General features: G+C 41.5%; 1 protein-coding gene across 1 annotated transcript in view; it reads left to right on the forward strand.

The window, feature by feature from the left end:
• The window catches only part of pdzd8 (PDZ domain containing 8), a 208,295-nt gene that overhangs the window by 43,892 nt on the left and 141,563 nt on the right, over nucleotides 1–22,840 (forward strand). Inside the window, exon 2 of the mRNA XM_043712836.2 lies at nucleotides 17,873–17,992. Coding sequence (XP_043568771.2) covers nucleotides 17,873–17,992 — 120 coding nt within the window. The remainder of the gene's footprint in view (nucleotides 1–17,872; nucleotides 17,993–22,840) is intronic.

Below are 22,840 nucleotides of genomic sequence, written 5' to 3' on the forward strand. Positions count from 1 at the left end.
CTCTTTGTTCTAATGAACAAAGCTTCAACTCGAGCTTTTCCTCATAGCTTTAACCTTTCATTTCCAGAGTGCCTGCAGAAAGAGATCTTTGCTGTATCCTTCCCATAGCTTGAACATATTTATCATATAATTCTGTAATGGGCTTGTTAATTCTGGGGAGAGATGATATAGAGCAGAGTTAGTGATGTCAGTAAATTTACAATTTATGGCAAATTATGGTGATTCCACTCATAGACAAAAAAAGCAACCACTTAAAACCCTCAGACCGCTGCTTTAAACTTTCAGAGAATACTGTATGTAAGTTTAATTTGCACTGACGTTTTCCATTCTTAATCTTGGGCAAACAGATGTAAACCAGGGGAATAAGGTCTGCCTGGAAATTTGTCTTCTAATTTTTGCATGTCCAGAGTCTCTTCACCACCATCACCACCCACCACCCACCTCATGACCCTGCTGCAGTAGAAAAATTGCCCTCGACTCTCCAAAAAATGAGATTTGATTTGTGCTGTATGTATGTAACATTGTCATTTTCTCTGAGGTAACCAATTTTTTGCCATATCAGTTTATTCACTAGGCCGTGGCTCAAGATTTATTTTGTGCTACACCATATCATTACCAAATGGGAAATGTTAATTTTATCATTTGGAAATGGATTTGTACTGCAGACCCAAAGGTGAAAAGGCATTGCAACATCAAATCAATTTTGATTTTGGATGGTGTTTTGAGAGAATTGTATTGTCATTGATTTTCTGCTTATATTCAGCATAATAATTCATTTTTCACTTGTGAAATCTTAGTATTAATCAGTTGAGTACTTTTGAATTATATATATCTATCTTGTATGCTCAATCCTTTCTGCCACTCAATTTTGCAATTATCCTGCATGATTGCCATGGCCCATTTGTTAGGTTTCACTAAAACGTTTTTGATTCGTTTATTTGAGTCTGCACCCCTTTTTAAAAAAAAATGTACAGCCCAATTTTGGACCAATTACTTTATTTTGTGCGCAGAAGTTGCATGCATATTGTTAGCAAAAAAGGCACCTCCAGCTATCACAAGGGTATTTTGTAAAGTTAATTGAGGTAAAGCGGTAGCATAACCAGTATTTCACACGATCCAAAGCATGGAAGACTGAGAAACAGTATATACGTGACTGAACGTGAAAATGGCAGGAGTAAATTTATGTCCAAGTTTCACTGCAAACCCAACTGCAAATAAGATTGAGGGTGAAGATATTTAATAAAATCTAGGTGACTTATCAAATTGGAGTTTATACCAGGATTCTTTTAAAACTGTATATTCAACTCTTAGATTGAAGTTCTGAAGCTTGTTGCTTATTGCTAAGCTTTATTCCATGACCAAAATCCTATTGACCATTTTCCACACCAGAAAAAAAAATACAGTCCTCTGAATGCCTCCCTATGATGTATTGTACTATGTTACTAAAGTTCTACACATGAGAAGTGCTCTGTGTAAATTGTTGCATACAGATATCAGTGAAATTGTGAAGGGATCTGTCAAGGTACTGAAAAGTATTCTAATAATTACTAACTAATGATCATGGTCACTATCAAATATTTTATATTATATAGCAATTAGCTAAGTTTAACAAAATCTTGATGCAAAATCTTTAGTTTTTCTCTGTGCATGCAAAGGTGCATATGCTGATTTACCTTTTTAATTACAAAAACATAAATGTATACATGTATTAGATTTTATTTGTTGTAGTGACTAACATTGGTGTTTTGATTGTTGGATGTACCTTTTATAGAAATAAGGATGGATTTGCCATTATTGTATTGTTTCCTTTAAAATACTTCATTGGATTTAAAACTATGCACGGCAAGTTTGTGTGATACCAGCTCATCTTGCACTTGTAACTGAATAACACCTGAGCATCTTTTCATTATTGGCTTTCTGTTAGTGATCCCTTTAACACTATTTTAATGTGTGAGATGCATCATCCTACTCAACTCTAGTGTCAGATAATGGCAGAGATACTTACTGGAACTAACCGCTAAACAAACAGCTGGGTATAATTCTGTTCATATTGTATAACGACCATTTATCACTTCATACAGCAAAACATGGCAATCAATAAAGGATTAGTTACCCATGTTAGTCATATTTTGAAGGAATGTTTCCCTACCAAACTGTTATTTCCCCTTCTTTACTTTTTATTTTATCAGTGAGGTAATCTAGTAACATCCATTTGGGTTCTGTACAACAGTTGTACAGATGGCTGGCAGCCTCTCACATGGCTGTTTTGTTCTAGATGATCTGTTTTTGGAGCTACTCATGCAGTAATGCAGAATGTTTACCATCTTCTGTTTAATCTTTTCTTGTTGATAAGAAAGTAAAGATATTTGCCAATTGACTTTGTCATGAAGGTTTTTAAAAATTTTTTTTAAAAGACAAGAATCTTCACTTTAGAAACATAGTCATAGAGTCACACAGCACAGAAATTGGCCATTCAGCCCAATTCGTGCATGCTGACCAGGTTTCCTAAACTAAACTAGTCTCATTTGCCTGTGTTTGGCCCATATCTCTTTAAATATCTATTAAATGTTGTAATTGTATCTGCCTCTACTATGTCCTCCGGCAGCTCATTCTGTATATGCACCACCCTCTGTATATGCGCCACTCTCTGTATGAAGAACATTTAGTACAGTTTGTATTTTAGAAGAATGAGAGGAATCTGATAAAAACTGCTAAAATTCAAACTGGACTTGAGTGAATGTGAGATGGGTGTTCCCGATGATTAGAGGACACCCGAATCTGGAGTCAAAAATCTAAATGTATGGGGTCGGCCATTTAGCACTGACATGAAGAGAATTTTATTCACCCAAAGAGTGGGAATGCTGTGTAATTCTCTGTCACAGAAAGCAGTTGAAACCAAAATTGAATGTTGTCAAGGAGGACTTGGATATCGTCCTAAAGGCTAAATGAATCAATGGATATAAGGAGAAAACAGGAAGTGGGTACTGAGTTGGATGATCAGCCATGATCATGTTGAATGGTAGACCAAGCTCAAAGGGCTGAATGATCTACTTTTGTTACTAGTTTCCATGTGGGTAATTTGAATATTGTACCGGATCTGGGCAGTTTTCAGGGAGTGAACTAGAAATGACAGACACCTTTGTAACTGTATGATAGTTTTGGTGAATTGTAGTCACAAGGAAAATTGTTCAAAATAAGTGATTCTTTGTCCTCTATGGGATGAGTGAAAAATGTCTGACATTATGAGATTTTCTGCACAACAAGCTAGAAGAAACTGCAACAAAATGAGTGGCCACTTAATTATTTTCTTTCATGAATGAAAGAGAAATATTATTAGGACAACAGAACAACCAATCTGCAATCATAGAGGGATCAGTAAAATTCAACTACTACTGGCATCTCAAATTTATAGATTAAATTAGTTTAACTTACTGTCCATATCAGGACTCCCTCAGTACTAAATAGGAACGACATTCAAGCTCAAATCCCTGAGGTAGGCTTGAATCCTTTACTTGATTAAAATAAGTGTGCTGTCACTTAAAACAAGCTGCTGTGGGGGCATGAAGACAGGTCAGCGCACCTGTGTTGCAGATCAGGCCAGCACTATCAGGAAAGGATATGATGCATCATTGCTTGTGAGTGGGGTTTCTCCCACCATTGTCCTGCTGTGGACTGCAGCTCTGGTGCGCTGACCAGCTTCTTTCTTTGCAAACTTGCTGTATTCTGGAATGTTTTCCCTCTTCAGCTGAGCCAACCTTGTTTCACAATTCATAACTTCTCCTAGTCTCTTGTAAATAATTTCACTGCATTGTCGCATCATTCCTTCTTTTGACCTTTGCCAATGTATCAATTCTGCCAGCCATCCAAAGCTCTCCCCTTATTGCTTTACAGTTCATTCCTTTTATGGTGTATGTATATTGTTTGTCTCTCCTTGCCTTCACTTGCCTTAGAAGTTGCTGTTCATTGGTCAAATTTTGATAATTCTGAGGAAGGATTATGCAATAAATGTTTCCTTTATTCACAGATGCTGCCAAGTATTTCCAGCATTGTCAATTGGTGTTTCAAAGTTCCAGTGTTTACTGTTTTTGGTATGCAGCCATCTGGTGTCAGAGTAAATAGTATTCATTTTAACAATGCCAGAAGATCGAGCAGTTATTTTGCACCTAAGTCTGAGTGATACACAACTGGATGCTAGAAGCATATGTTGTAGACACTGGTTTCTCTCTTAGGTGGACTAAGTGTTGAATTTGAAGCAAATGGGAAGCCCGTTGGACAGAAGAGTAGAACCACTTTGAGGTTTGCTTTTTTAATAAGCATGAATACAAAACTTCTTCATTACTAAAACTATTTTGATGAAACTCTGTCGTCTGTTTGCACATTTGCTGTAAAACGAAACCATATGATGCCAACAAAGAGGAAACTTGAAATCCACTTTTCTGAAATGCAAGTTTAATTTGCTCTCTTAGATTACTGTAACTTTAAACTGGAGTCAGTTAGCTCTAGGTATGAATGCATTAATAGTCTTGTACAAGTGCTTTTGTTCACTTGCTAAATGATGCAGATTGACCAGTACCAGACTGCAATACAATCGAGCCAGTGCATGCTATTGTGTAAAAGTGACAGCCGTTAGCCTGGTTATGTTACATGGTGTGCAGCTGTTACAAAAGTGAAAGTTAATAGTAGAATTTAGCTGGATCAGAATGTTTTATCTATCAATACAGTTTGTTTTCTGTTGACCTATTTCGTTAATGTGAATTGGTGTGCTTAATCAGATTTTAAAAAGGCTTTTCTGTTACCTCAACCAGTGGAGTATTGCGTTTGTGATACATCATAAAAAATACTGTATTGCGAAGAATTCTTGGCTTGTTGACAAATGCAGCCTCATTTTTATACCTCAAACAATTAGCTAGTTTTTACAATTTGTCACATCTTTTTCAAAGCAAGCTAATTAACAATTCTCCTATTAAAGAAAACAAGCATTAATTGTATGTTGTCCCCAATTATCAAAGTTATCCCTCCGGTGCAGTCTGTTACACTTGCTGTGGTAAATTCTATAAACTATTTTGGGAAAGATACCTGTCAAGAGTGTGGTGCTGGAAAAGGACAGCAGGTCAGGCAGCATATGAGGAGCAGGAGAATCAACGTTTCGGGCATAAGCCCTTCACCAGGATGAAGGATCATTCCTGATGAAGGGCTTACACCCGAAACATCGATTCTCCTGTTCTCTGGATGCTGTCTGACCTGCTGTGCTTTTCCAGCACCACAGTCTCGACTCTGATTTTCAGCATCTGCAGTCCTCACTTTCTCCTGGGAAAGATATCTGCCAAATTGAAATTTACTTGGAAACATCGGAATGAGCGAATTTGCTTATAAATCTTAATGAAAATAAATCCAGTAGCAATCCACCATTCAGGCTCTGAATTATAAGTTTGTCCAGCAGGCTAAGATAAAAGGTAGGGAGGAGGGACTTTGGGGAGGGGCGTCGGAAATGTGATAGGTGGAAAGAGGTCAAGGTGAGGGTGATAGGTTAGACTGGGGTGGGGTCAGGAGAGGTCAGGAAGAAGATTGCAGGTTAGGAAGGCGGTGCTGAATTCGATGGATTTGACTGAGACAAGGTGGGGGGAGGGGAAATGAGGAAACTGGTGAAATCTGAGTTCATCCCTTGTGGTTGGAGGGTTCCTAGCCGGAAGATGAGGCGTTCCTCCAACCGTCGTTTTGTTGTGGTCTGGCGATGGAGGAGTCCAAAGACCTGCATATCCTTGGTGGAGTGGGAGGGGGAATTGAAGTGTTGAGCCACAGGGTGGTTGGGTTGGTTGGTCCGGGTGTCCCAGAGGTGTTCTCTGAAACGCTCCGCAAGTAGCCGGCCTGTCTCCCCAATATAGAGGAGGCCACATCGGGTGCAGAGGATGCAATGGAATTATGTGTGTGGAGGTGCAGGTGAATCTGTGGCGGATATGGAAGTTTCCTTTGGGGCCTTGGAGGGAGGTGAGGGGGGAGGTGTGGGCGCAAGTCTTGCACCTCCTGCGGTTTTTGGACTCCTCCATCGCCAGACCACAACAAAACGACGGTTGGAGGAAGAGCGCCTCATCTTCCGCCTAGGAACCCTCCAACCACAAGGGATGAACTCGGATTTCACCAGTTTCCACATTTCCCCTCCCCCCACCTTGTCTCAGTCAAATCCATCGAATTCAGCACCGCCTTCCTAACCTGCAATCTTCTTCCTGACCTCTCCGCCCCCACCCCAGTCTGACCTATCACCCTCACCTTGACCTCTTTCCACCTATCACATTTCCGACGCCCCTCTCCCAAGTCCCTCCTCCCTACCGTTTATCTTAGCCTGCTGGACAAACTTTCCTCATTCCTGAAGAAGGGCTTATGCTCGAAACGTCGATTCTCCTGTTCCCTGGATGCTGCCTGACCTGCTGCGCTTTTCCAGCAACACATTTTCAGCTCTGATCTCCAGCATCTGCAGACCTCACTTTCTCCTCTGAATTATAAGTACCTTATTTTAAGAATGTTGCTGATAGTTTGTAATGTGCAACTGTCTGTGCTTCCAGTTTACAACTTGTATGTTTTACAATGGATGTTATTTGGGATTGCAATTGTTATTTTTCAATAATATTCAGTTACATGGTTTCACTATAATCTGTTTTAGTAGTGTTGATTGATTTGAGGGATTAATATAGAACAGGTTAGGCCCATTATCTTCAAAAAATGCCATGTTAGGAGTTTTAGTTTGGAGGAGTCCTGACTGAGTCCACTCTTGAAAATAGTTCTTTTTTCACAGCAGCTAAAGGAATGAGTCACCTCATTCGAAAAGTTTAGCTTATACATCTTCCAGATGTTTGGTTAGAAATCTGCAAATGAACAAAAGCTGAGCCAGCATAATTTCTTAGTTTATTGTAAAAAGACTTCATATGCACAGGACAAAAAGAAGGGAGAATCTGTTTAGTTGAAATTAATATTTGGTAAAGACCAGTAATTTCTCTAGATTTGAAGAAGGAATATGAAATTTTGCTTGTTATTTTAATATTTCTGTCTGTTTTGCTTTTGTCTTTTGAGTTCTGTTAAGAAAGAAACTCTGCAATCTCATGCGACAATGTTTCAATGATTGACCACCACTGTTACTAAAATTTAAAATAGAAATCTATCAAACCAGGTTTCATTCTTGTATCTGATGTACCTAACACCAACAGCTGGGATCATAACAGTTGTACTTTAGAAAAGATCAGTGCTTGTATGAAACGTTCTTTTGGATTTTATGTCAACAACTTTGGAAGAATTACCAACAACAATGCCTTTTCACATTTGTGGATTTTAAAAGAAAGTCTTAAGAGAAATGAATTATTGATGGGAAAGCTAGATTCAAGCAGATTACTAAAGATTTTCTTTGCTTTTGTCATTGAAGGAAGCATTCATCTTCAATTTAATTTTTTTTCTTTATTCATTCACAGCATGAGGGTGTTGCTATCCAGGCAGCATTTATTGCCCATCTCTAGTTGCCCCAGAGGGCAGTTGAGAGGAACCACATTGCTGTGGGTTTGGAGTGATATATAGGCCAGACCGGGTAAGGATGTCAGTTTCCTTTCCTAAAGGACATTAGCAAAGCAAATGAGGTTTTCCAACAATTGACAATGGATTCATGGTCATCATCAGACTCTTAATTGCAGATAACTATTGAATTCAAATTCAACCATTTGCTGTGATGGGATTTGAACCGAGGTCCCCAGAATGTTATCTAGGTCTCTGGGTTAAGAGTCCAGCAATAATATTACTAAGCCATCATATCCCCATTAAGTTTTGATGTCCTTGTCAATATATTTACCCTCAATCAACAAAAGTAATATAGTTTCCTGTGACTACTGGATGGACCCACAAACTCTTAACATTTGCCTGTACCTGGGTTTTTGTTTTTGCCGCTGTTTACCCATTATTTTCTGTCTATGCTACTTAACTTTGTGATCTGCCTGAATTATTCGCAAGACAAAGCTTTTCACTGTGCCTAGGTGCATGTGACAATAAATTCAATTCAAATTCAATTCAATTCCCTCTATGCTAGAAGGTAAAGCAAGTAATTTCCCAGATGTTGTTCTTCCTTCAGTAAACGACAGTTTCTTTGCCATTTAGAGGAGTAAATACTTATCTACTTCCATGGTAACAACACTATGGCCTTCCTGATTTTTCTAGCTCTGTGTCACAATAAACAGTATTTAATCCACTGCATTTGATATTGCTGCTGCATTGCCAAACTTCTTTTTCAGGAAAAGCCTCACATTTAAACAGCTCCTCTCATGATTCCAGAAGGCACCAATGAGTTTCACAGCCAATTAAGCCCTTCTGAAATGTAATCATTGTTGGAAATCATTAGGAAAATATAGTATTCAATTTAATACAGAAAGTTCATATAACCAGAAATGTGATAAAGACCAGGAAACTGTCTTACTTTTGTTGATTGAGGATAAACATATTGACAAGGACATCAATAACAATTTCCTTGCTCACCCTCAGAAATTGCCATGTGATCCTAAATGTCCACTTGAGAGAACAGATGAGGCTATTGGTTTAATATTTAACTGGCAAAATTACACTTCCCATTCCGTCATTGCTACATTGCAGAATCAGCCTTGATTTTTGTGATCAAGTGCTGGAGAAAAGGACAGTCACAGCCTTCTGATTTTGGCCATATTTCTCCCGCGTGAATCACTGCTGTTACTGTGCATTTCAGCCTAGATGTACTCTGAAATTCTGCTTCAGCCTTTTCTTTAAGTATAAAGTTTTAGTTATCTTGTTAAAAGCTGTTGTTCTATCTATCGTTGTGATGTCTGCTGATGGAATGGTGCACAATTTAGATCAGAGAGTGAAACTTGGCTTGGTAGATCAATAATTTTATTTTTGCAATTTGGTTACTATGATAGTTATTGAATATATTCACAAGAGGCTGCTAATGTATTTTTAACTTTGTTTTTAAAATATGTGTAATAAACTTGTTTGGAAAGATCTCATCATAAACATCAAAAAGAATAATTCAGCTCTTTACCCACCAATATCTTTTACGCTCAAACTCTGTGAAGTTCTGTCTCCTGTCTTCACCCTTCATTATTTTCTCAATTGACAAAGTTTTAAGCATTTTCTTCTGATGAATTTCAACACATTCATCAGATATGCTTCTCTCCATTATTTTCTCTCCATGGGATACACAAACACAGGCTAACTTACTGACTTCTTCCTCACTGAGCTCAGAGAAAAATTATAGGTTTTTTGAGCCTTGTCTATTTACACTGCTAACGGCTTAAGACTTTTTGCCAGCTCTGACAGCCTGGAGACTGCCAAAACTAAACTGTCCTTCTGCTTATTATACACTAAGGTAATTGTATATAGACTCCAAGTCACATTGTTGGTGACAGATTTGTTTTCATTAACCACACTCAATAAAACTCTCATTCCATTAATTGATAGCCTCCCATAGATAGAGAGCCAATTCACATCCAATTAACCCTTAATTAATATATCCATCATCATGTTCTTCGTCTTGTTGATTCCGTCATCCCGTCAGAATAGTTTAGTTCATAACACTGATACAGATCTTTCCTCACTGAACAAGACCTGCTTGTGGCCCCTCGAAATTTGTCTCTCTCTGGGTTGCAAATCTTAAATGCAAAACTGTTGACTTTTTTTATCTCACCAGGTACGTAGGAACAGGAGTTGACCATTGAATCAGTACTGCCATTCTCAATTGTTGCGAATCATTGGTTTGTCTTCGTAATAGCTAGGGCTACTGAAGGATGACAAGTTGATGCCGCCCATAACTTCTGGTAGAATTCAGTATTGGGCCCTTTTCCTCATTGCACGCAAGTACAAATTAGAACACTGTCTGGAAAACCAAGTGCCTAATGTGGATGCCTTGAGACGCCTCCCATTGGCAGATGCTTCATGGTGGTGCCTCTACTGGAAGAGACTCTTTTGGTTTTAAACTTCCTGGACACCCTTCCAGTCACCGCAGACAGTATCTGATTGTGGACATAAAAAGATCCTGTCCTAGCAAAACTAAAACAGCTGGATGGAATGGGGAAACAGAAGGGCCATCGCAATTAGGATTGAAAGCTTTCTAGACCAGGTGAGACCACATCACCATAGAGGACAGCATAGTACGATGGGGGAACAATGGTGATTGTCCAGAGTAAAGGTTATTGCCAGATACAGGCTGAACTCTAGGGTTATCCAGGGATTTCTTAAATTAATATGCTAGCAAGAAGCTATGTCTGGTGGTGAGGGTTAGATGCTGACATAGCTGCATTCGTGGGCAATGTCCAGAATGCCATCAAGGACATAAATTGCCACCAGCAGTGTCCTCACATTCATGGGAATGGCTTGATAAACCCTGGACTTGGTTGCATCTCGATTGTGCTGATCCTTTCATGGGCTGAATGTCCCTGATCATTGTGGACGCCCATTCAAAGTGGTTGGGTGTACATAAAGTTCATTCGGCAACCTCGGGATGACAATTGAGAAGCTGCAAGCATCGTTCGTGATATATGGACTCCTGAAAGTATTGGTCATGGACAATGGGATGTCATTTACGAGCAGGGAGTTTGAATATTTCCTAAAGTCAAATGGCATTTGGCACATAAGGACAGTTCTATACTATTCATTGTCTAATTGTCTTGTGGAAAGAGTGATCCAAACATTGAAGGCAGGCAGCCTACAGCATCAGTTGAGACCAGACTCTCCTGGTTCCTGTTCAATTACAGTACCTCCCTGAAACAATAGGGATAGCTCCAGCAGAATTGCTGATGGGGAGAAAACTCTGCAACAGGTTAAACCTGATATTTTCAGACCTGGGGAGAGGGTGAAACAGCAGCAAGAACACCAATGCTGGCCACATGCCTCCTCTAAATAAGAGAGACAGTTTGGTTCAGGGGATGAAATTTGGTGCTGAAACTATGGAAATGGCCTTTATACATATGAGGTGAGGACTGTTGGTCCATGGACAAAAGCTGTGGGGCTGGAAAAGCACGGCTGGTCAGGCAGCATCTGAGGAGCAGGTGAGTCAACGTTTCGAGCATAAGCTCTTCATCAGGAATGTTGGTTTAGGGTTCCAGGTGGTGTTCTGAGGACCCGGGTTCAGATCCTGCTGTGGTAGAATTTGAATTCAGTGAAGTTCTGGAATTGGGAGTCTGATGGTGACCAAGGAACCGTTGTTGGGAAGGGGCCCATGGGGTTCACTAGTGTCTTTTTGGGATGGAAAATGACATCCTTGGAAATAGTGAGGACTGCAGTTGCTGGAAGGCAGAAGCCAAAGTCCATATATGTGGAGCTGGAGGAGCAGAAAAGGTGATGTTTCTAAAAGAAGCCAAAATATATAGAATCTCCTCAGTTCAGGTGACTGACTCTGAGCTGGCTAGCCACAACCAGTGAACTGTGCACATGTCAATAAAGGGTGATTTGGTGACGGGATACTGATCTTAGTACAGTTATTTCAGATATATTTTCAGTATTTGTGAAAAACCATAAAAACAGTTGACGCTATCATTTTTCAAACAGTTCAGAAAGTCACCAGACTACCTGTTGGAAATTGTTTTACGGTGTATAATTGCTTTGTCATTCATGTATTTAAGGGTTTGCCTGAGGTTGCACCAGCAAATTGATGCTGAAGACTGTAGTTTGTACAGTAACTTCGTTTTGTTGTAATGACATGAAAATGCTCTGTTGTGTGAATGATGCATAATACAGTCCAACTTCATTACTGACTTTTTTCCCGTACTGTTATTGTGGTTTCTTTTCATTGATGCGCATAGTTAACAAACAAACTTTTACTTGATCGTGCAAAGTCTAATTGTGAGCAGAAAAAAATGTAGATTGTCACAGGAGTGAGCATATAGAGTTGAAAATGTGTTGCTGGAAAAGCGCAGCAGGTCAGGCAGCATCCAAGGAATAGGAGAATCGACGTTTCGGGCATAAGCCCTTCTTTAGGAATGAGGAAAGTGTGTCCAGCAGGCTAAGATAAAAGGTAGGGAGGAGGGACTTGGGAGAGGGGCATTTGCGATAGGTGGAAGGAGGTTAAGGTGAGGGTGATAGGCCGGAGTGGGGTGGGGGTGGAGAGGTCAGGAAGAAGATTGCAGGTTAGGAAGGCGGTGCTGAATTCGAGGGATTTCACTGAGACAAGGTGGGGGGAGGGGAGATGAGGAAACTGGAGAAATCTGAGTTCATCCCTTGTGGTTGGAGCGTTCCCAGGCAGAAGATGAGGCGCTCTTCCTCCAACCGTCGTGTTGCCATGGTCTGGCGATGGAGGAGTCCAAGGACCTGCATGTCCTTGGTGGAGTGGGAGGGGGAGTTAAAGTGTTGGGCAACGGGGTGGTTGGTCCGTGTGTCCCAGAGGTGTTCTCTGAAACGTTCCGCAAGGAGGCGGCCTGTCTCCCCAATATAGAGGAGGCCACATCAGGTGCAGCGGATGCAATAAATGATGTGTGTGGAGGTGCAGGTGAATTTGTGGTGGATATGGAAGTGTCCCTTGGGGCCTTGGAGGGAAGTAAGGGGGGAGGTGTGGGCGCAAGTTTTGCATTGCTTGCGGTTGCAGGGGAAGGTGCCGGGAGTGGAGGTTGGGAGTGGAGGTTGGGTTGGTGAGGGGTGTGGACCTGACGAGGGAGTCACGGAGGGAGTGGTCTTTTCGGAACGCTGATAGGGGAGGGAAATATATCCCTGGTGGTGGGGTCCGTTTGGAGGTGGCGGAAATGACGGCGGATGATACGTTGTACATGGAGGTTGGTGGGGTGGTAGGTGAGGACCAGTGGGGTTTTGTCCTGGTGGTGGTTGGAGGGGCGGGGCTTAAGGGCAGAGGAGCGGGAAGTGGAAAAGATGCGGTGGAGGGCATCGTCGACTACGTCTGGCGGGAAATTGCGGTCCTTGAAGAAGGAGGCCATCTGGGTTGTATGGTTTTGGAACTGGTCCTCCTGGGAGCAGATGCGGCGGAGACGAAGGAATTGGGAGTATGGGATGGTGTTTTTACAGGGAGCAGGGTGGGAGGAGGTGTAGTCTAAGTAGCTGTGGGAGTCGGTCGGTTTATAGTAAATGTCTGTGTCGATTCGGTCACCCGAGATAGAAATGGAAAGGTCTAGCAAGGGGAGGGAGGAGTCTGAGACGGTCCAGGTGAATTTGAGGTCGGGGTGGAAGGTGTTGGTAAAGTGGATGAACTGTTCAACCTCCTCGTGGGAGCACGAGGCAGCGCCGATACAGTCATCGATGTAGCGGAGGAAAAGGTGGGGGGTGGTGCCAGTGTAGCTGCGGAAGATGGACTGTTGCACATATCCTACGAAGAGGCAGGCATAGCTGGGGCCCATGCGGGTGCCCATGGCTACTCCTTTGGTTTGGAGGAAGTGGGAGGATTGGAAAGAGAAGTTGTTCAGGGTGAGGACCAGTTCAGTCAGTCGAAAGAGGGTGTCGGTGGAAGGGTACTGGTTGGTACGGCGGGAAAGGAAGAAGCGGAGGGCTTTGAGTCCTTTGTGATGGGGGATGGAGGTGTACAGGGACCGGATGTCCATGGTGAAGGTAAGGCGTTGGGGACCGGGGAAGCGAAAATCATGGAGGAGGTGGAGGGCGTGGGTGGTGTCCCGAATAGCATATAGAGTGACCATAGAACTATTTATCCATAAGTGGGTCAATAATTGAGAAATCTGTCGTTGCAGGAAATGCGAATATGCCTAAATCATTTGAATGATTTGAGATGTTAAATTATCTGTTGGGCTGAATGATTGGGCATTGTGTTCATGCCAGGTGAGAGAAAGTAGTTTGGAACAAATGTTACAAGGTTACATGCTGTTAACAACTTGCAAATGCCATAGGTAATGCAAAAAAGATTGGAGAATGGCGGAAGATATGATACTGGCAATTCATTTGTTGAGTTGTGTGAAATAGCCCTGTTACTTTCACTAGTTATCTTCTCATCACTGTTTTGTGAGAAACCATTCAATTAATATGTGGTTTACAGCCCCCATTCCTGATTTGTGACCTTAATTTATTTAGATAAAGAGCTAGATTTTGAATTTCCACTCCATATTTAGTCAACATCTTTAACTTCTACACAAAGGCCTTTTATTTAAACCATTCAGGAATGATGCCTCCAATGCTTCTACTGGATCCCTGTGAATTTTGTCAGTATTACCAAAGAAGACAGAAGAAACAAAGCTCCACTTGAAATCCAGAGCAGTTTATTTTAAGATTATGGGCAAAGCTGTGTCTTTCCAAATGAGAAAATGATCAGGAAGCTAGGGGAAGACCATAGACTGTTGAATCTTTTGATCTTGCTTCTACTGATGTTTGTCATGCAATCTGGTTGTGTTGGGTAAGAGTAAGCAAACAATCTAAACCGGAATGTGGAAGCTGCCATCTAACAAAAAGTGTGTTTTGAATGCATTGTGGAGCAAATTTTGCTGGTGTTTAATATGTAGAAGTGAAAATATCCAATTAATGTTAATCTAGGATTAGCCAATATACGACCCAAATAATTTAGTTGCAGCTAAAAATGCTCAGATTTAGGGAATCACAGATTGTGTTGCAAATGAGGTGAACCTGCTTCTCAAAAATTACAGATACTAGTCTATAACTGCAGAGTTCTGCTTGACGGCAAGAGACTTTTGATAAACTAGGTTGAACTAGGTGTACCTGTGTCACAACTTTTAAGGTTTACAATAGAAACTAAAAATTATTCTGTAAGCTACTTTTAAACACAGATCTCAATAAAATTAATATCCAAACTTAAGTACAAGCCATCTTACGTGCCTGTAAAAAGATATAGAACATAGAACATAGAACAATACAGCACAGAACAGGCCCTTCGGCCCATGATGTTGTGCCGAACTTCTAACCTAGATTAAGTACCCATCCATGTACCTATCCAAATGCCGCTTAAAGGTCGCCAATGATTCCGACTCTACCACTCCCACGGGCAGCGCATTCCATGCCTCCACCACTCTCTGGGTAAAGAACCCACCCCTGACATCTCCCCTATACCTTCCACCCTTCACCTTAAATTTATGTCCCCTTGTAACACTCTGTTGTACCCGGGGAAAAAGTCTCTGACTGTCTACTCTATCTATTCCTCTGATCATCTTATAAACCTCTATCAAGTCACCCCTCATCCTTCGCCGTTCCAACGAGAAAAGGCCGAGAACTCTCAACCTATCCTCGTACGACTTCCTCTCCATTCCAGGCAACATCCTGGTAAATCTTCTCTGCACCCTCTCCAAAGCTTCCACATCTTTCCTAAAGTGAGGCGACCAGAACTGCACACAGTACTCCAACTGTGGCCTAACCAAAGTCCTGTACAGCTGCAACATCACTTCACGACTCTTGAATTCAATCCCTCTGCTAATGAACGATAATACTCCATAGGCCTTCTTACAAACTCTATCCACCTGAGTGGCAACCTTCAAAGATCTATGTACATAGATCCCAAGATCCCTCTGTTCCTCCACCTGACTTAGAACCCTACCATTAACCCTGTATTCCGCATTCTTATTTGTTCTTCCAAAATGGACAACCTCACACTTGGCAGGGTTGAACTCCATCTGCCACTCCTCAGCCCAGCTCTGCATCATATCTAAGTCCCTCTGCAGCCGACAACAGCCCTCCTCACTGTCCACAACTCCACCTATCTTCGTATCATCTGCAAATTTACTGACCCACCCTTCGACTCCCTCATCTAAGTCATTAATAAAAATTACAAACAGCAGAGGACCCAGAACTGATCCCTGCGGAACTCCACTTGTAACTGGGCTCCAGGCTGAATATTTACCATCTACCACCACTCTCTGCCTTCGACCGGTTAGCCAGTTTTCTATCCAATTGGCCAAATTTCCCTCTATCCCATGCCTCTTAGCTAATCTTAATTTGCTGTAATAGCCAAGTATATTCCTAAATTTTAAATGTGGTTCTGTTGTACCATTCTTCAATATGGCTTATGGTTTTCCTTCTTTCCTCAAGGTGCTGAGTAATGTTGGGGTAGGAATAGTTCCAAGGAGGCAGACAATGTCTAGTACCTCATCATTCTTATTCAATTCATGTAACCTGCACATATTTGGACAGTGGGAGGAAACCAGAGCACCAAAGAAATCCATGCAGGCACAGAGACAGTCACCAAGGCTGGAATCAAACCTGAATCCCTCGGACTGTGAAGCAACACTTCTAACCACTCTGCCAGGAATCATTTCTCATGCTTTAACCAATAGGATTTGTGTAGCTTTGCAGAATTTAAATAAAATTGTGGCATGAGTGATCAAATTGAAGTACTACTTTTTTATTAATTTAAATGTTCATCTGTTGAAATATTTTTGGTAAATAAATATGAATATATGTTTACAATTCAGTTGTATTTATTTGAAGGTCGAAAGTGACATCCAATGGTGAAACATAGGATCTACAGTCACTACCAATGCAGAACAAATACAGTATCAAATGCCTATCTGACTCTGAGTGGATAATGCAAGAATAATGCTGAATTGAAAGTAAAAATACTTAATGTATTTGGCATTTCTTTTTGGCTCTTGCAATTCAATTTCCTTTTAACAGAGTATTGTATTTGAATATTTCTGACTTCAATATTATCAGTATTGAATTGCGCACTAAATAATATCCTTCAAGTACTAAACAGAAAAAACTCACGGTAGCTCAGTGGTTAGTACTGCTTGCCTCACTGCGCCAGGGACCTAGGTTCGATTCCAGCCTCAGGTGATTGTCAGTGTGGAGTTTGCACATTCTCCTCGTGTCTGCATGGGTTGCCTCCAGGTGCTCTGGTTTCCTCCCACAGTTCAAAGATGTGCACGTCAGGTGAATTAGCCATGCTAAGTTGCCCATAGTGTTAGGTGCATTAGTCAGAGGGAAATGGATCTGGGTGGGTTACTCTTCAGAGCGTCGCTGTGGACATGTTGGGCTGAAGGGCCTGTTTTTCCATACTGTAGGGAATCTAATCTAATATAAAAAATCTGAGGATGTTGGAAATCAGAAACAAAAATAGGAATTGCTGTAAAAGCTCAGCAGGTCAAAACTCAGTGGTGAAGAAGGGTCACTGGACCCAAAATGTCAACTCTACTTTCTCTCCACAGATGCTGCCAGACCTGAGTTTTTACAGCAATTTCTAGTTTTGTTTCAAGTACTGTACTACTGGATAGGACCTTAGAGCCTGTTTGAATCAACACGATGAGCCCTTCGGGCAGTGTCTGTGATCTACAGCATCTGCAGTCCTCACTTTCACCCTCCTGGCAGGGCCTATTCACTCAGACCGTCTCTCCCTCCAGACTGACTTGATCAGTACCTGCATAGCTATTTAATAGAAACATAGAAATTAGGAGCAGGAGTAGGCTATTTGATTGTGTTCTGGCGCAATCTGAACTTGAAACTTGCATGATCCTTAAGGTTTAGCCAGTCACTGCGTAAACTCTGAATCAATCATTTGTGAAGAAGACTTGCTATGAGTTATATGCTAACTGTTGTTGTTATGTCACCATAGTTTTACCAGACCATAGGGGCTGCTCTCATTAGAGAGAGAAGTGACTGGTTGTGATTTAACCTGAGGGCCACCTGACCTCCAGGCGAGGGAAGAGGTTGAGAAGGAGAGCCCTTCATGGTAACCTCAAACTGGTGATGGGAATTGAACCCATGCTGTAGGTATCACATTGCTGTGTAAACTGACAATCCAGCCAACTGAGCTAAACCAATTCCCATGCTTACTATTGCAAGAGGACAAAAAGTCAATTAATGAGCAGCATGTGGTTGAACTCAATTTCATGATGGAGTGAATTAAGACATTAAGTGTGATTGCTTTAAAATAATAATATAAAAAGGAAATTTTGATAAACCCACCATTAATCTTCATGTTTTTCAGGTACAAACCATTTTTTCCATACCAAGTCCAAACAGTAGATGCAGCCAACTGCGATCTTTACATGCAAGACTTGAACTTTGTCGAAGGACGCCTAAAAGTTACGGTGGTTGAATGCAGCAGGTATGTAAGCAAGCTCTTCCTTTGATAAGAAGGAAAATATGTTTAATTATGTAAATCAGTGCCCAGCCCTTCAATAGGGAGGATATTCTTGTCAGTTTAATCGTGTGCTTTTTCGCCATTGTTTTTCGTTTTTAAAAAATTCATAGGTGCTTATTGCCATTGGATAATGTTAAATATCTTACGAGGCCTCTCCAGAGAGCAGTTAAGAGTCAATCACATTGTTGTGTCTGCGGTTACATTCTTACGACCCGCAACATGTATGATTTTTAAATTAAAAGTCTGTAACATAAGACTCCAACGAAATAGTCTCATTCTTGTCTTTAAAGTGTTCATTCTAAGAAATTAAGCGGATTGTGATCCATGTACACAACCGCCTCCAACACGTTGTTCATGACGTACACATTAAAATGTTGTAAGGCCAGTACCAAACTCTTTTTTTTGATCATGGACTATTTCCTTTGGTGGATGTTGATTTTCTTCGAAAAGTAACCATTGGCAGTTCAATCCCATTCTTATCTTCCTGTAGGAGTACAACTGGTTTGGTGGTTAATATGTCTTTCAAATGGTTGAATGCCTCCTGGCATGGTTGTGTTCTTCTTCAAAGTTAACGGTTAACAGGGCCACTACACTGCTGAAGTTTGGAACAAACTTCTGATAGAATCCACTGAGCCTAAGAATTGAAGCACCTCTTTGTTCGAGGTTGATTGTGGAAATTCCTTGATGGCCTTCATCTTTGCGTTCCATGGGGGTCAACCTTCCATGACTGATGTTATGTCCCAAGAACATCTCCTCTGCTTTTAGCGAATTCAGTTTTATTACCAGTTTTGCTTCTCGTAGTCGTTCAAAGAGCTCTGCCAACTGTACCATGTGATCTTTCCAGGACTTAGTAAAGATCACTACATCATCCAAATAGACTGCACAGTTTGTTAACCCAGCCATAACTCTGTTCATGAGTCTTTGGAATGTGATGGGCGCATTCTTCATTCCCAAGGGCATCACTTTAAACTAATACAGTCCATTTCTGGTTACAAGCGCAGAAATTTCTTTCGGCATCTCTGATAAAGGTATCTGCCAGTAACCACGCATTAATCTAACTTGGTGATGTAACTGGTTTGTCCGACTTTCTCGATACAGTCCTCCAATCTAGGAATTGGATATGAGTGATTTTGTAACGGTGTTGTCCTTCCGATAATCCACGCAGAATCATTGAGTCCCATCCAGTTTCAGAACTAAGACGATCGGCGAACTCCACTCACTCTGGCTTGGTTCGATATATCCTCATTGAGCATGGCCTCTGTCTCCATCTGGACCTATCTAGCTTTGAAAGAATTAAGCCCATAGGGGTGTTTATGTATCGGAGCAGTATTCCCTAAGTCTGCTTCATGTACAATAGCATTAGTTCTCCCCATCTGATTCTTACGTGTGTCTTTATACTGGAGTAACAAATCTTCCAACTGCTCCTGAGATGGATAGCTTACTAAGCTATCCCATTCCTCAAGGACGACTTCATTTTCTAATCTATTTTGAGGCACATCATCTGGATTTGATTCCTCACTCTAACTAATACCTGTTTCTCCAGTTCTTTCTGTCTAGCATAATATGGTTTCAGCATGTTCACATGATATACCCGATACCTTTTTATCCTATCTGGCATCTTTGCTAAATAGTTCACCTGACTCAACCTTTTCTCAGTTTGATAGGGACCACTAAACCTGGCTTTGAAGGGATCTCCTGTCACTGGTAACAGTACTAACATCCCCTCAGGAAAACGCTCAAGTCTCAGAGCTTTTATCTCCTCTACAATAACCTGCCTTGGTCTCCATTTCTGTCTTGGGATTCTGTCTTTCAGATAATAATCCTTTGGAATATTCTCTGACTTGTTTTCGGCGTACAAATCCACATATATACCTTTTAATTATCTTGTCTTGCTGTTGCAAGTATCTTAGCCTTTCAGGAGTAAACACTTCTGTCTGACTCTCTGCCTGTTCAGGTTTTTCCTGCACCATTATGTCAAACAGGGTATCCTCTAACAGAACTTCAACTCCTTCATCTTTTTCTTTACTTTTCACTTCGTGCTGTGACTTATGATAGTGGGATCCGGGTACCACACAGTCTGTGAAAATACCAGGATATTTCTGTTTTCACTCCTCAGATTCTTGGCCTTCCTTGGGCTTCTCCACAACAAGGTATGTCACTCATACCTTGGACCCTGCCAAATCATTCCCAAGAACGAACTGAATTCCTGGAACTGACACTCTGTCAATCGTTCGCACTGTAACTTCCCCAGTCTTGAGCTAGCATTCCAATCTGTCTTACATAGGGGAACATTACATTTCTGAACATCTATCCCGCAAATTATCACACTCTCGGGTAACAGATCAGAAAGAGTGCATATTCGCTCATCTCTTACTATCAGCAACAGGTTAGATCCTGTATCTCTCAAAATTTTAACTTCTTGTCTTTCCCCCTATTCTTTCTGAGTGAACTTTAAACACAGAGGCAAATTCTTTGCAGAGATTAGGTGCTAACTCCATACCCAGCCCCTGCCTAGGCTGTGCACTCTCCTGCATCTCCTTGGCTCTTCTTGGAGGTCTCCTCTACTACCTTCACTAATGCCACTGGCTTAACTTCTTTTATCACATCTTTTCCCACAGCACCTTTCTTTAATGATCAGCACTATGACTTTGCGTGTCCCACTTTACCACAGTGGAAACACCTGCGATGTTTCACCTCCTTTCCATCCTCTTGAGATTCTTTTTTATCTCGTGGTAAATTCTTACAGTGCTCTCTTCTCTTGGTTTCGTAGTGTAGGATCTACCCTTCTCCCAACTTCTATCCCTCGCAGGATGAAATTATGGCCTGAAGCTTGTCTTATGCATCAACATGTACTCATCTGCTAATTCTGCTGCCCTTCTCACTTCTTGAACTTTCTGTTACTCCATGTGAAATCTTACCTTCTCTGGAAGTGAGTTTTTAAACTCCTCCAGGAAAATAGTCTCTCCTAGAGTCTCAAAGGTCTTATCTATTTTCAGAACATGTACCCATTGATGAAAATGACTGTTTAATTCTTTCGAACTCAGCATAAGTTTGACTTGGTTCCTTCTTTGTGTTTCTGAACCGCTGTCTGAATGCTTTTGGTACCAATTCATAAGCACATAAAATAGCCTGTTTAACCTCTTCATAATCTCTTGACACCTCATCTGTCAGTGTTGCAAACACCTCAGTAGCTCTGCCTACCAGTTTAGTCTGAACTAACGTTACCCATAAATCCTCGGACCACTCCATCTGCCTAGCGAATTTTTCAAATGAAATAAAGAAGGTTTCAACATCTTTATCGTCAAAATGTGGTGGAACTTTGACATGTTTATATATGTACACTAACTTCTCTTTTAATCTCCATCCTGTTAACTTGACTTTGCTGACTAAGTCACAACTTCTCAAGAAATATAATGGGTAAGGCAGACGAACTTCGGGCTTGGATTGGTGCCTGGCAGTATGACCGTTATTGCGATCACAGAGACTTGGTTGAAGGAAGGGCATAATTTGCAACTAAATGTTCCAGGACATAGATGCTTCAGACAGGACAGGGAGGGAAGTAAAGAAGGGTGAGGAAGAGTTGCATTGCTGATCGGGGATGATATCATGGCTGTGCTAAAGAAGGACACTATGGAGGGCTTGAGCAGTGAGACATTATGGGTAGAGCTGAGAAATAAGAAGGGTGCAGTTACATTTTTGGGGCTGTACTACAGGCCTCTCACAGTGAGCATGAGGTAGAAGAACAAATACGTAAACAGATTATGGAAACGTGTAGAGGAAACAGGGTGGTGGTGATGGGAGATTTTAATTTTCCGTACATTGACTGGGATACACTTAATGTCAGAGGTCTGAATGGGCACAATTTGTAAGGAGCATCCAGGAATGTTTTCTAGAGCAATAGGTCAATAGTCCAACTAGGGAAGGGGCCATATTGGACCTGGTGTTGGGGAATGAGCCAGGCCAGGTGGTAGAAGTTGCAGTGGGGGATTTCTTTGGGAACAGTGACCACAATCCTGTAAGCTTTAAAATACTCATAGACAAAGATGAGAATGGTCCTAAGGGAACAGTACTAATCTGGGCCAAGCTGAAAATGTGTTGCTGGCAAAGCGCAGCAGGTCAGGCAGCATCCAAGGAGCAGGAGAATCTATGTTTCAGGCATGAGCCCTTCTTCAGGAATGATTCCTGAAGAAGGGCTCATGCCTGAAACGTAGATTCTCCTGCTCCTTGGATGCTGCCTGACCTGCTGCGCTTTTCCAGCAACACATTTTCAGCTCTGATCTCCAGCATCTGCAGTCCTCACTTTCTCCTAATCTGGGCCAAGGCCAATTATATCCAAATTCGGCAAGAGCTGGGAAATGTGGCATGGGGTAGCTATTTGAAGGGAAGCCACACTTGCTATGTGGGAGGCTTTCAAAGATAGTGCAGGATAGGCATGTCCCTTTGAAAATAAGGGATAGGAGAGGCAAGATGCATGAACTATGGATGGCAGGAGAAATTGTGCGACTAGCCAAGAGGGAAAGGGGAGCATACAGAGGGTCCAGGCAGCTAAGAACAGAACAGGCTTTGGAAGAATATCGGGAGAGTAGGACCAATCTTAAACGAGGAATCAAGTGGGCTAAAAGGGGCCCTGAAATAACTTTAGCGAGCAGACTTAAGGAGAATCCTAAGGCCTTTTATTTGTGTGTAAGAGGCAAGAGGGTAACTAGAGAAAGGATTGGTCCACTAAAGGATAAGGAAGGCCGGTTGTGTGTTGAACCTGAGAGAATGGGTAAGATTATGAATGATTGCTTTGCATCAGTGTTCACTGAGGAG

This window comes from Chiloscyllium plagiosum, unplaced genomic scaffold (assembly GCF_037043375.1).
Source record: "Chiloscyllium plagiosum isolate Xiang-an unplaced genomic scaffold, Cpla_swu_hap1 HiC_scaffold_22, whole genome shotgun sequence".
Lineage (NCBI taxonomy): Eukaryota > Metazoa > Chordata > Chondrichthyes > Orectolobiformes > Hemiscylliidae > Chiloscyllium > Chiloscyllium plagiosum.